Raw genomic sequence first — 13,651 nt, forward strand, 5'->3', positions numbered from 1 at the left:
ACAGAGACGAAACTAATATTGCAGCTCATGAAAAGACCGTTATTGCTATTAGAATGACGAATGCAAATAATAAGTTATAATATCATCTGTGCAATATCAGACACCACCCGTGAGAACAGTACAGTTATTATTGTTAATTCAGTTCATCTCATTCACGTCAAGCAGTGAGTGCACAGCCGGTGAGCGCATGCAGATTTGTGTTTATTTGTTAGTTGTGGTTAGAGTGTTAATATATAATAGAATCTTTTTATATAAAATGTGTAGTAACGCTGCTCGTCATTTTTGGTGGGTGCAACTAAATTCTGTCTGGTGCGCCTACATTTTTGAAGTTAGGAGCAACAGTGCTACCAAGAAAAAAAAGATTCATTTCGAGCCAGGTGAGACTTTAATCGGTAGTGGAAATGTCGGGTTTTAAGAAAATGTTAAATGTAATAGAGCCCTGTTACATTATTCCTTTATAAGCCCGTTTCAGTCAGATAATTCCTGCTTCAGATCCACTAAAATGGCAGGTGACAGTCAAATCAAGCAGATCTGTGCTGTCTGAAGAAAAGACACTCATCTTTCTGAAAAAAAACAAACAAACTTAAAAATAGATTGAAACTGAGTTACATTTAAAAACTAAATTGTTCTTAGGTGCTTAGAAGCTGCTTCGCTTAATGTCACACCTAACAAGCGGATAGGCTCCACCCTATTCAGGAAAGCACCAGCTCATTTGCATTTAAAGGAATACAAAAATGGTGTTTTTGCTCACACGAATTTCAATAACAACTTGTAATGCATGGTATTCCACTGATGAATAAATATAAAAATTCTGACATGTTGTCTAAACCATGCAAATGTTTTAGTATAAGCTGCTAAATCATGTAAGGGACGAGGTTAAGCAGGAACAGGAGTAAGTATTTAATAAACTGAATTTAATAGGTACTATTCTGCTTGTTTTGTTATAATTTGGCAATATAGTCTACATGTTACTGATTTATACAGATTTATGCAGATTGATTGCTGGTAAATCAGGGCAAAAACAAGGATAGCAAGTGGATATATGTATATTTCCACTCACTTTGGGCAGTTTTAGTGGAATTGTTTATGTTCTGTTCTCCAACATGTTTCTCCAATAATTTCGACAAGTAGGGATGCAACGATTAATCAATTTTACTATTAACCACCCTTTAATTCACCACAGTTAATTGAAATTAAATTCTGCTCGGAACAATACTGCTGCAACTAAAAAAAGTTATGCCAACTGTGTGCTAGTTTCAAGTTTCAAGCTTATACCGAGGCTAATACCCACACACTCTGGATTAACTGGCTGAGACCATTAACTAAGGGCCATTCACATGTTGCGTCTTTTGTGTGAGCAAGTTTGTTATTTCTTTTCTTGCATGCCTAACCCGCAGCACGATGCGCTCATGCTTTCCAGGCACACCAAGTTGAAAGAATGGCTTCATATCATCAATCAGCTTCATATTTTGTATGGAATATACAAATTTTTACTCCAAAGAAAAAAGAAAATGCAAAATGAAAATACCAAACAAGTTCATAATATAGTTGATCATTATATAGTTGCCTCTTCAGAGAGGGCTTCAGCAGCCTTTGACTACATTTGTTCTCTTTAAAAGGGAAATACTTAGCTAATATGTTGCTTAGATTTACACTAGACAAATACTATTTTGTATTTATTCTTATTTTTATTTATTTATTTGTTCATTGTTCTGATATTTAGTTTCAGTGTAAAATTATTACTTATGTTTAAATGCCAAAAACATCTTTTCACTTATTTTTAAGACCAAAGAGAAATGGTCTATTGTTTGCTTTTAATTTTACTTAGTGCTGTATTAGTTACTGAGGAGCACTCATAAATAACACTTTCAATTATAAGAAGTTTTCATGTGATTTACTAAACCAGTAGTGTTTTGAAATGAATAAATGCATAATAATCGTGATAACTCCATGATTATTCCTCAGACTATAATTATACAACCAAAATCTATAATCATTGCATCCCTATTGACAAGCTGGGCTGTTTCGAGGGAAAACTACACAAACCAGAGCATCATTTTACATGTTATAAAAAGGGACATGATATGTCTTCTTTAAAAATAAAATCACGCATGCAATTTTATATTGGTTTATCAGTGAGACAATCAGTCTGCAAACACATGGTTATTGTAGGTTTACTGACTCAGACCTGCTGTCCCTCTAGTTACAATCAAGCTGCTGTTTACAATGTTTATGGACAGAGAGAAGCAGAAGAGCTGGAGCATGAGTCACACATCGGCCCACCTGCTAGTGTTTTGACACATCAGCGTGACACCTCTATGCCTAAAGCAACACAAGCAGAAGTTTTAAAAAAAAGGAAGAAAAAAACAACAACAAAAAAACTGACAGTCGACACTGAATATTTCCACCCCCACACACAAGACTGCAGTAAATCCTTTCACGCTTATGCCGATTCTCACTCAGAGAAAAAAAGGGGGTCATTAATGACTGCAGTGTGTTATCACTTAAAAAAGTGACATACAAACAAACAAACAGCTACAGATTGGGTGAGAATGTAATGACAATAATTTGTAAATCTGTTATCAACCTTTTTAAAAGAGGTTAAAGCACTTTTCAAATAGAATAAAACTGGTTTTAGTTTTGAAAGGAAAAAAATACAGTGATATAAAGACAACAATTAAATAGCAGCACTTATTAATCTCTGAAGCCAAAACAAATGACTAAATTTTTTTTTTTGAAATATTTGTTTATTAATATTAATTTAAAGGCACAATATATGTGATTTTTATTAAAATATTTAAAAATCACTACAACAGTGGTATTTATTTTGCTGACTTTGTAGTAACTGTAGTTACATTACAAAAGTCATTGTTTCAAAGAATGTTCAAATTAGGGCTGCACAATATATCATTTCAGCATCGCTATCGCTATGTGTGCATCCACTTTTTGTCTTCAATCATCTGAATTTTAAAATACACAATATTTTTACTTTACCTAAGAATAGTTGTTTGTTAGATATTTGGACTGGAAATGAGACAAAGCAAAGAGAAGCATTTTATGCATTGTGATTATTTAATTTCTGTACCTAAATACTGTTAGACTTCCCAGAAAACCGATCAAACTATCTTGTGAAACTGTATTTATATCAAAATGTTTATTGCAGAAAAAAAAAAAATAGCCCTAGTTCAAATCCAGAGAAATAAGCCATTTTTATCTAATGACACTAAATTATGTCTTGTGTGGCCATGCTAGTAATGACTTCATTCACTTTCACAAGATATGCTTTTATTCGTTCAGTGATTCAATTGTTCCCAAACCCCTCCTTAGCACGAAGCTGATCTGCACAGATTGGACCGATGACAGTCTGTTGCGATTGGTCGACAGCGTTTAGCGTGAGACAGAGTGAAATGCCCACCACGGTTTATCAACAATATTGAAGTAGCCAGAGTGTATGTGTGAGCATACCGGCCAACACTCCTTTTTTCACGGGAGTCTCCCATATTTCAGACCCATCTTCCGCCAAACTCCCGTCATTTCAACCCCCCCACCCCCTCCTTGTGAAATGGAGGAAAAAACTGGTCCACTGTAAAGTTCCTGTCAAGCTCTGACAAAGTCCCATACATCAATAGTCTGATCCTTCCTTTTACAAACGGCCAACGAATACCCTGTTGTAAGCATGCAGATTGCTGAAGCACATGTCAGAAAAATGACGGGAACACAGCACAAGACTGGGGCTATTATGCTGAGGTATTTTTGCAAAAATAAACCTCAACCACTCACTCTTCACAGTTTCATCATCAGTTAAAGAAAATAACCCAAACTTTCCTAAACACTTCCAGTAATATCCAGACGAGCAAAGTGTTTTCACGATTTGATTCAACCGGGATCTGCTACAGTGTTTGTCTTCCTCTTTTTCTTTGCTACTGTTTGTGGGCGGGCCACAGATTTCAATTTTGCCGGGTTTGTGCACCAATTGCAACAATTGAGCAGGGCTTAAGTTTCATATTAAAGTCACACCGAAGCAGCTAAAGACTCGTTATCAAGACGATTCACTTGAAGCTCTGTGAGTCGACTCTTTTATAAATGAATCAATAGTTTTAAACTCTGTGCACTTTCAAATTTAAGCCTTATCTGGATATTTCACTTCACTTAGAGCTGTGTTACACACTACATGGAAGGTCATTTAACAAAACCCACAATAGGGGCTCTTTTATGAAAAAAAAAAAAAAAGGGAATGAATATCCCATAAACAAGAGAATTTAAATTCTAAAGAATGAAGCAATGCCAAGGTCATACAGGCTCTATTCTCATGGAGAATACTGATAAAAATGTGTAGCTTTGAGTTCTGCTTTGTGTAACAGTATTTGCCGAATGCATTAGATATAACTGAATCACTAGACAAACTGTTAAGTCAAAGAAGATGCATGTCAGGTGTTTCAGATGTTTTCTCACTAATATAAATTTTATCTGTCCCATGCATTTGCTGCAGTTCATAAATCCATGCCCTACAGCAAAAGGAACTGCTGTACTAGTACTATATTAGCTGTATATATAAAATGCAAGTGCTCTGGGACAGGGTGGTAAATATAACACCTCCACATTTCCTTCAGGTTTACAACCAACATAATTCTCATGGCTGTGTTTCCACCTCTATCATTCACCTGGCACACTCGTGTGACTAGGGCCCGAAATATGCTTTTAGCTTTATATATTTATATCCATTTCTCGCTATATCACAAAGCTGTACATTTCACAACAACATTAAGACACATTTTTTAAAAGTGAACTTTTTAAAAGTTTTAAAACACCTTGCTTTTAAAGCAGATAGTTTACTTTGCCTAAAGTGATTAAACCCGCTGCCTTCACATATATTTCACATATAAAATGAAGCCATGATCATATTTAATTCTGGTAAAATAAGCGTAATCTACAGGCATCTGCCTTTTATATAAACCACTCCTGATACCAAATGATCAACTAGAAGTCAAGTTATTATTTGTTAGTCCTAAAACTTGGAAAGGCGACAAGATTTTTGTATGTGTCTGTATATTGTTCAACGTTTTGCTCAAAATATTCACATCATCTATTATTTAATGCATCATTTATTATTTACAGCACATCATCTATTATCTACTATGTGTAACATAGTTATTGGCACCCCTATGAATTCATATATATATATATATATATATATATATATATATATATATATATATATATATATATATATATATATTTTTTTTTTTTTTTTTTTTTTTTTTTTTTTGTAAGTAATATAATTGACTTTTAAAATTTCTTAGTACACATGCAGCTGACTAGGACAAGAAGTTATTCAAATGGATTTTTATTTTCACATAAACATGTAACTTAAATGGGTACATCTAAAAAACAAAGCTGTGATTTGCAGAAAGAGGTTGACCATAAAGCATCACAAAATAGGAAATGGCTTTAAAACCAAACACACTTTTGAGGGGATAGTTTAAGTGGCCAAATCTCCACAAATCACACTCTAAAATGCTAGGTGATTTCAACCCAATCAGGGACTAAGTCAAAGGAAAATTAATGACTAATAGGACCCAATTTACCCCAATGTTTGGGTTTGTCTATATTTGATACATTTTGGGTTTAAATAACCCACCATTTCTTTGAGTGCAAGGCTGGAGATTTGGTATTTGGTTCCAGGGCTGACAAAGTCTCCTAAACAACAATTCAACATCACCAACATCATCACAAATTGATAAAAAAAAAAGGTTTCATGAAAAAAGACTCTTTTTCAAGTAAAGCTCCTTTAGTTTTTTAAAGGAATCACACTCTAAAATGCTAGGTTATCTCAACCCTATTCTGGTCTAATACAGACTAAACCAACTGCTGGGATAATTTGTTTATTAAATTAATAGGAACAAGGCACTAAAGGCAGTTCATTCCACTGTGGTAAACTCTGATAAATCAGGGATAAATTCAAAGGAAAAATGGATGAATAATAGGACCAAATTTAACCCAATGTTTGGTTTTGTCCATATTTTTCCAATTTGGAGTTTAAATAACCCAGCATTTATTTTTTTATTTTTTTTGAGTGCACGGCTAGAGATTTGTGATTTAGTTCTTGGACTTACAAAGTCCCCAAAACAACAATTCGGCATCACTATCATCACAAATTGATGAAAAAGGTTTCATGAATAAAGACTCTCGTTCAAGTAAAGCTCCTTCAGTTTTTTTTAAAGAATCACACTCTAAAATACTAGGTTATTGCAACCCAATTCTGGTGTAACACAGACTAAATCAACAGCTGGGTTAATTTTAGTATTAAATTAATAAGACCAAGGCAGTTCATTCCAATGTGGTGACCTCTGATGAATCAGGGACTAGGTCAAAGGAAAATGGATTAACAATAGGACCAAATTTAACCAATGTTTGGGTTTGTCCATATTTTATCAATTTTGGGTTTAAATAACCCACCAATTCTTTGAGTGCAAGGCTGGAGATTTGTTATTTGGTTCCTGGGCTTACAAAGTATCCAAAACAACAATTCGACATCACCAACATCACCACAAATAGTTTCATAAAAAAAGAGACTCTACTCTCATCTAAGTAAAGCTCCTTCAGTTTTAATGTTAATATTTTTGTTATTATCTGACAACTTTTTCCCCACAACATATATTTTCCATGGGTGCCAATATTAATGCAGGGTTCTGTACTTTGTTGCCAAGAACAACCCATCATGAGCATCTGCAATCTGCATACTCTGCAAAACAAAGGCTATAGCTGGCACTGAGGCAAAGAGGATTATGTCATAATAAAGAACCCGTCATGCTCAGATGTACTATACTTTGGCTAATATGATATCCTCCGAGCTGGTGTGGGAAAGTAGAAGACATCCAGCTTTACTAGGGCTTTGCTGAGGGCTACTAAAGCAATTACATAACACACAACTCACTATGCATGTGAATGAATCAAACTCAGTGTTGTGCCAGGCCACAGTATTGAAAATCAATCTTTCCGAAACACAAAACGCAAACCCAGGGCACCTTCTCCCTCTCTCCTGTGTGTTTCTAAATACGTTTCCTCCAAATAGTTCAAGCTTCTTGAAATGACAGCTATATTTAGCACATCAGCCACTGCAGATGCCACATCCATTCAGATTGGCCAAAACAGGACACAATATCAGAGACAGTCACTCTCATGGCAGTGTTACGGGGGATTATAACAGTAATATGTAAGTAAGTAGTATGCAAGTACTTCAGGATATATTTGAATACGCTGATCCACAACCAACGTTCCTTATTGTTATTATCGGTATTCAGAAATTATTTAAATATGCTGATTAGTTGCACAACCAACATTACTTCTTATTATTATTATCAATATTCAAAAAATACATATTGTAATATGCTGATTATCTGCACAATCAACTTTACTTATTATTATTATCATCATCACTATTCAGAAATTATTTTAATAAGCTGATTAGCTGCATAACCAACATTACTGCCTCTTATTACTATCAATATTCAGAAACTATTTTAATATGCTGATTAGCTGCACAACCAACATTACTTATTATTATTATTATCAATATTCAGAAATTATTTTAATACACTGATTAGCTGCACAACCAACTTATTATTGTTATCATCAATATTCAGAAATTATTTTAAAATGCTGATTAGCGGCACAACCAATATTACTTATGATTATTATTTAATAATAATAATAATAATAATAATAATAATAATAATAATAATAATAATATGAAATTAATTATAATACAATACCTATTATTATTAATATTATTATCAATATTCAGAAATTATTTTATTAAGCTGATTAGCTGCACAACCAGCATAACTTATTATTATTATTATCAATATTCAGAATTTTTTCGAATATGCTGATTAGCTGCAAAACCAACATTATTTCTTCTTATTACTATCAATATTGAGAAATTATTTTAATATGCTGATTAACGGCACAAACTTTACTTTATTATTATTATTATTATTATCAATATTTAGAAATAATTTTTAAATGCTGATTAGCTGCATAACCAACATTATGTATTACTGTTGTTATTATTATTATCGATATTGAAAAAGGTTGTGGGGCTTTTATGTGGCATTTTTGGGTATTTTTAATGAAGCACGCAATATCAACAACAGTCAATGTCATATGGCCATGTCACAGGGGAAAAAACAGAAATACAAAGAGGGAACTACACGGTAGGCTGGAGAATGTAATCTATTGCTTTACTTCCTTAACTGTGTTGCTGTCATCTCAACTTCCATGAGGATCTGGTTAATCTTAAACCATTATTTGAGAACTCGGGACTCTTGATTCTTTGCTGCTTTGAATAAGCTTTGGGGTGTAGTTAATGTGTTTCAGAACTGCTATTAAAACATTACATATTATGTCCCTAGAAATGACACACAGTGAAGTCCAAACCTCTGATATATATATATATAGTCAGAATTATTTGCCCCCCTGAATTATTGACCCCCTGTTAATTTTTTTCCCCAATTTCTGTTTAACGGAGAGAAAAAAATTTCAACACATTTCTAAGAGTAATAGTTTTAATAACTCATAATAACTGATTAATTGTATCTTTGCCATGATGACAGTTAATAATATTTGACAAGATATTTTTCAAGACACTTCTATACAGCCTAAAATGACATTTAAAGGCTTAGGTTAATTACGTTATCTAGGCAGTTTATTGTATAATTATAATTAGGCAAGTTATTGTATAACGATGGTTTGTTCTGTACACTATCGAATTGAAATATAGCTTATAATTTTGTCCTTAAAATGGTTCATAAAAATTAAAAACTAATTGTATTCCAGCCGAAATAAAACAAATATAAGACTTTCTCCAGAAGAAAAAAATAGTATCAGACATACAATGAAAATTTCCTTGCTCTGTTAAACATAATTTGGGAAATATTTTAAAAAGAAAAGGGGGGCTAATAATTCTGACTTCAAAACTCTATATATAAATATATATATATATATATATATATATATATATATATATATATATATATATATATATATATATATATATATATATATATATTCTGGGAGTTAAAATCTAATAAAAAAAGCTGAAAAAATATACAGTATAATAAATAAAATGATTAAATAAATAAGTCATACAATTAATAAGAAAAAAATGGTTTAAAAATATTATTTAATATTTTTTAACTCATTCATCTTTCATAATGGACCATATATCAAAGAACTCTTGGAAGTACTCACGGTGATTTTAGCTTAGCACCAAAGTACCTCCCACCTCATCTAACATTGATCAAAATATTTATGTATTTATGGAAGGTTTATAAAAAATAAAATAAAGGCATACAAGAATAAGATTTACAATTATAATATGGCACTGGCTGGGACAAATATTTTTAAATTTAAGCAGTATTTTAAGGTGTAAATGGAATTAACTCATTTTAAGACACTTATCATTTATTTGATAAAAGATAAAATAAATTTTTTTATCAAATGTAATGTATTTATGTTTTAAAAATAGCCTTTTTTATTTTCAACATTATCAGTCCTGTGTTATGCCACATGATACTTCAGAAATTGTATTATGCTGATTACCTACACAACCAACATTACTTATTTACAATTATTATTATTATTATTATTATTTATTTTTGAAAACAGTTATAGTGCTTAATATTTTTTGTAGAAAAATTTTATTTTATTATTTTTCATTTAAAGAACATTACATAAAAAATTTTTTTGCATTAAAATATTTTAAAAATTGATCAATTTAAAATATGTTTGCTGAATAAATGTATTAAAAGCCTTTTTTTAGGATTTTTAGGATGCAGTGCACAAAAGAATTAAAATAATAATAATAATAATAATAATAATAATATATATATATATATATATATATATATATATATATATATATATATATATATATATATATATATATATAATACTATAAAATACATTAAATTCTCAAATTCTGTTTACACTGACCATGTAATCACATTTGTACAACAATCATTGTTCACAAGGCTATGTAAATTTAAATAATGTCAATGACATTTTAATTTAAACAAATTAAATAAATATAAAAATAAATCTACTATTTAAAACAACAGGACAAGTACACGATTAGTCATTGTTGATCAAATCATTTTGTTTTGACAATGTAAATATGAAATCTGCAAAGCTTCAAAATCTATCAGTATACACAATCCTACATTAGTCTAGACTCTATCAAAAAGCATTTTTCTCCTTGTGACATGGCTGTGGGTGAAATACTCAGGCTGTAAAAAAAATAGTAATTGCTCTGGGATTGAAGTGCTTCAGCCAGTCGCACATCTCTAAAAGGCATCCACACTGAGAGAAATCAAAGTCACACAGCCTGACTGCCTGCAGCTTTATCCTAACACCTTCGACCACGCGTGCTGGTAGTCAGAAAACCTCCCATGAAATAGAAACCAAATCAATATGTGTACGATTCATAAATATCACAACACTGCAGTAGATCTCTGTGTGCGCGCGTTCTGTATAGCGCTCGTTTGAGTGTGGATGAACCTAAATCACTGACGTCTGAAATGAAAGGGAAAAACATGAAATATGAACAATAAACAGATAAGCAGATCCGCAATACTGCATGCAATCTGTTGCTTCAGCATCAATGCCATAATCTCCTATGATGCACACGAATCTTCCCTTCCCAAACACGGGCAGGGAATTACCATATCACACATAATAATCAAGCACTCACACAATCGCCCTTACCGTACATTGATGGAAAACCTGATGAAATTCTCTGTTCTTTGCCTGAAGCCTCTCTTTTTCTGTCACATAGCCAGAGAGAAAGACAGAACGAGAGAGACACACACTCACTCACTCACTCACTCACTCACACATGCATACGGCGCATGTGACTGTTCTCCAATGACCTTGGATTTTCCAAACAGCGCGGCACAGCTTTCCCTCTATCAGGAACAATGCTGGTCTAACACACACACAGGTACACACACAGACTCGTGCCGCACGCAAAGCCCCTCCTCGGCAAAGATGAACACATTCACACCCCCCTGACCATTCAACAATGAGAGAGGCAGAGGGGGAGGAGATGGAGAGAGTGAAGACGCTGGAGGAGAGAGGGCGGAGTCTATTGGTGGAGCAGTGTGTCAGTCAGGAAGAAAACCCCGCCTCCTGCTGCTGACTGTGGTACACTGTAAAAATGCTGGGTTTTATCCAATTCCTTCATGTTGTCCCAACAAAAATCGATTCAGTTAGTTTAATCGTTTTTACAAAGATAATTGGACATAAAACAATGAAGTTGCCCCCCCAAAAAAACTTTGAAATAGTGTTGTTTCAGGTAGTTTAAGAAGTTTGAACAACCAGCAAAAGTCATTTTTGAATGTAGTGTTTGATTGTTGCATGCAGATTTTTTTTTAAATGAATGAAGCATGCATGACTTATTTTAGCTGCTATAAAAAGAGACTGATTAAATAATTACTTTGTCTGGAATTTGTAATAATATGCATGGTTTGAAGAGAAAATAAAAATATATATTGTGTAAATCAGAGAAATGAAATGCTACATAATAATAATAATAATGATTCATTCATTTTCCTTTGGCTTTTGACATATAAGTCCCTTACTCATCAGAGGTCGCCACAGCAGAATGAACCGCCAACTTATCCAGGAAATGTTTTACACAGCAGATGCTAATAATAATAATGATAATAGTAATAATAATAATAATAATAATAATAATAATAATAATAATAGGCAGTGAAACAAATTATAGTTCAGTAAATCTGTCTTTAACAATGTCAATAAAAAAATGTTAATTATAATATTTTGCATTATATTTGCATTATTTAGATGGATGGATGGATGGATGGATAGATGGATGGATAGATAGATAGATAGATAGATAGATAGATAGATAGATAGATAGATAGATAGATAGATGGATGGATGGATGGATGGATGGATGGATGGATGGATGGATGGATGGATGGATGGATGGATGGATGGATGGATGGATGGATGGATGGATGGATGGATGGATGGATGGATGGATGGATGGATGGATGGATGGATGGATGGATGGATGGATGGATGGATGGATGGATAGATAGATAGATAGATAGATAGATAGATAGATAGATAGATAGATAGATAGATAGATAGATAGATAGATAGATAGATAGATAGATAGATAGATAGATATTGGTTTAATATCTTGGGTTTAATTTATTAACATAATGCACTTAATGTGTAAGATCCAAAGTTTTGCATAGTTTCGATAACATTAATACAAATGAATGCTTGTTCAGAGTGTTTTATACTGTTAAAAATAGATCCTTGGATTTATTATTATTATTATTTACTGTCATCATGGCAAAGATCAAATAAATCAGGTATTAGAAATGAGTTATTAAAACTATTATGTTTAGAAATGTGTTGAAGAAATCTTCTCTCCGTTAAACAGAAATTGGGGGAAAATAAACAAGGGGCTAATAATTCTTACTTCAACTATATATTTAAATCAATAAATAACAAATAATCCATGAAATAACTAAATACATGAAATATGTTTAATACATCTGTCTTGAATCTTTATGTAAAAGAAAAGTGTTTTTTCTCTTTCTTTTTTTAACGCCTGATTGGAGAAGCCCTGATCCATGGCATGTGAAACAGCTCAGTTTTAATCTGAACGGGTTTCAATTTTAGCTGCTTGAATTACTGCAGCACATTGCCAAACAAAAAAAAGACTTTTATATCAGTTGCTAAATATTTCATAAACATTCGTATATAAAACATTCATGAGTCAAATTATGGACAAGCCGAGAATCCAGCTGCTTCATAACACGTGTTCTGTAAATATAACTTTGATGTGGCGTGTTAGTCCAACAGCATAGAAAAAACAAACTGAATGGATACCAGAACAAAATAACTAAAAAAAAGTGCTTACCTCCTCCGACCTGATGATCCAACAGAGCACTGCAGTCCAGTAGAAGTCTTCTTGGACCAGGAAAATCTGGGAGAGCTGAAAAATTGCGCAAACTTGGAAGCGGCATCTTCTTATTCTCATCAAAACCACTAAGAATAATATCAACTCTAGTTATAGACCTGTAAACTTTCATCTACTGTGAGCAATGTTAATGAGATGCAGTGACCACCCCCTTCCCTCCCTGCCTGTTGATTTGTTGCTCTCTCTCTCTCTCTCTCTCTCTCTCTCTCTCTCTCTCTCTCTCTCTCCATTGTCACACGCTTAGATCAGAAACTCTTTATAGAATTCCCAGTGACGTTCATACCATATGCTTTCATACCATCTACGCTATTTTTGAGGTTAGGTTTTTGTCTAATTCACAGTTAAATTTTAGGTCTATACATTTCTATTATTAATTTCAGTACTATATGCATGATAATACTGATTCACATTCATCCACTGTTAACCATTCATACGTAGCCACTGATATGGAAACACCATATTTTTTTATTGTGTTGACACACACAACATTGCATTGTAAAATGATTTTACTAGTCTACAAAAAAGCAGTAAAACATGGTTATCATTATATCACGGTAACCAAAAATCAACCATGGTTTTGCTACACTAACCATAACTTACCCACCATATATGCAGTAAAACTGTTGT

At 32.7% G+C, this 13,651-nt stretch overlaps 1 protein-coding gene and 1 long non-coding RNA gene across 5 annotated transcripts in view; both read right to left on the minus strand.

Annotated features, from left to right (window-relative positions):
* Positions 1–13,167, minus strand: part of efr3ba (EFR3 homolog Ba (S. cerevisiae)) — a 54,345-nt gene extending 41,178 nt beyond the window's left edge. For 2 of the 4 annotated variants that reach the window (XM_087290770.1, XM_087290769.1), the window contains exon 1: positions 12,965–13,167. In XM_087290770.1, the coding sequence (XP_087146896.1) occupies positions 12,965–13,136 (172 nt within the window). In that variant the 5' untranslated portion in view covers positions 13,137–13,167. Of the gene's footprint in view, positions 1–10,767; positions 10,993–12,964 lie in introns of those variants that run through there. The other 2 variants (XM_087290772.1, XM_087290771.1) reach the window with 1 other exon arrangement.
* LOC147840003 (uncharacterized) lies at positions 5,280–7,688 on the minus strand. The gene is made up of 2 exons (XR_015513583.1): positions 5,463–7,688; positions 5,280–5,366 (listed from the first exon to the last, which is right to left on the minus strand). It is a non-coding gene; the product is annotated as an uncharacterized LOC147840003 (long non-coding RNA).
* Positions 13,168–13,651: the final 484 nt, after the last annotated feature.

This window comes from Danio rerio, chromosome 17 (assembly GCF_052040795.2).
Source record: "Danio rerio strain M-AB ecotype USA chromosome 17, GRCz13ab, whole genome shotgun sequence".
Lineage (NCBI taxonomy): Eukaryota > Metazoa > Chordata > Actinopteri > Cypriniformes > Danionidae > Danio > Danio rerio.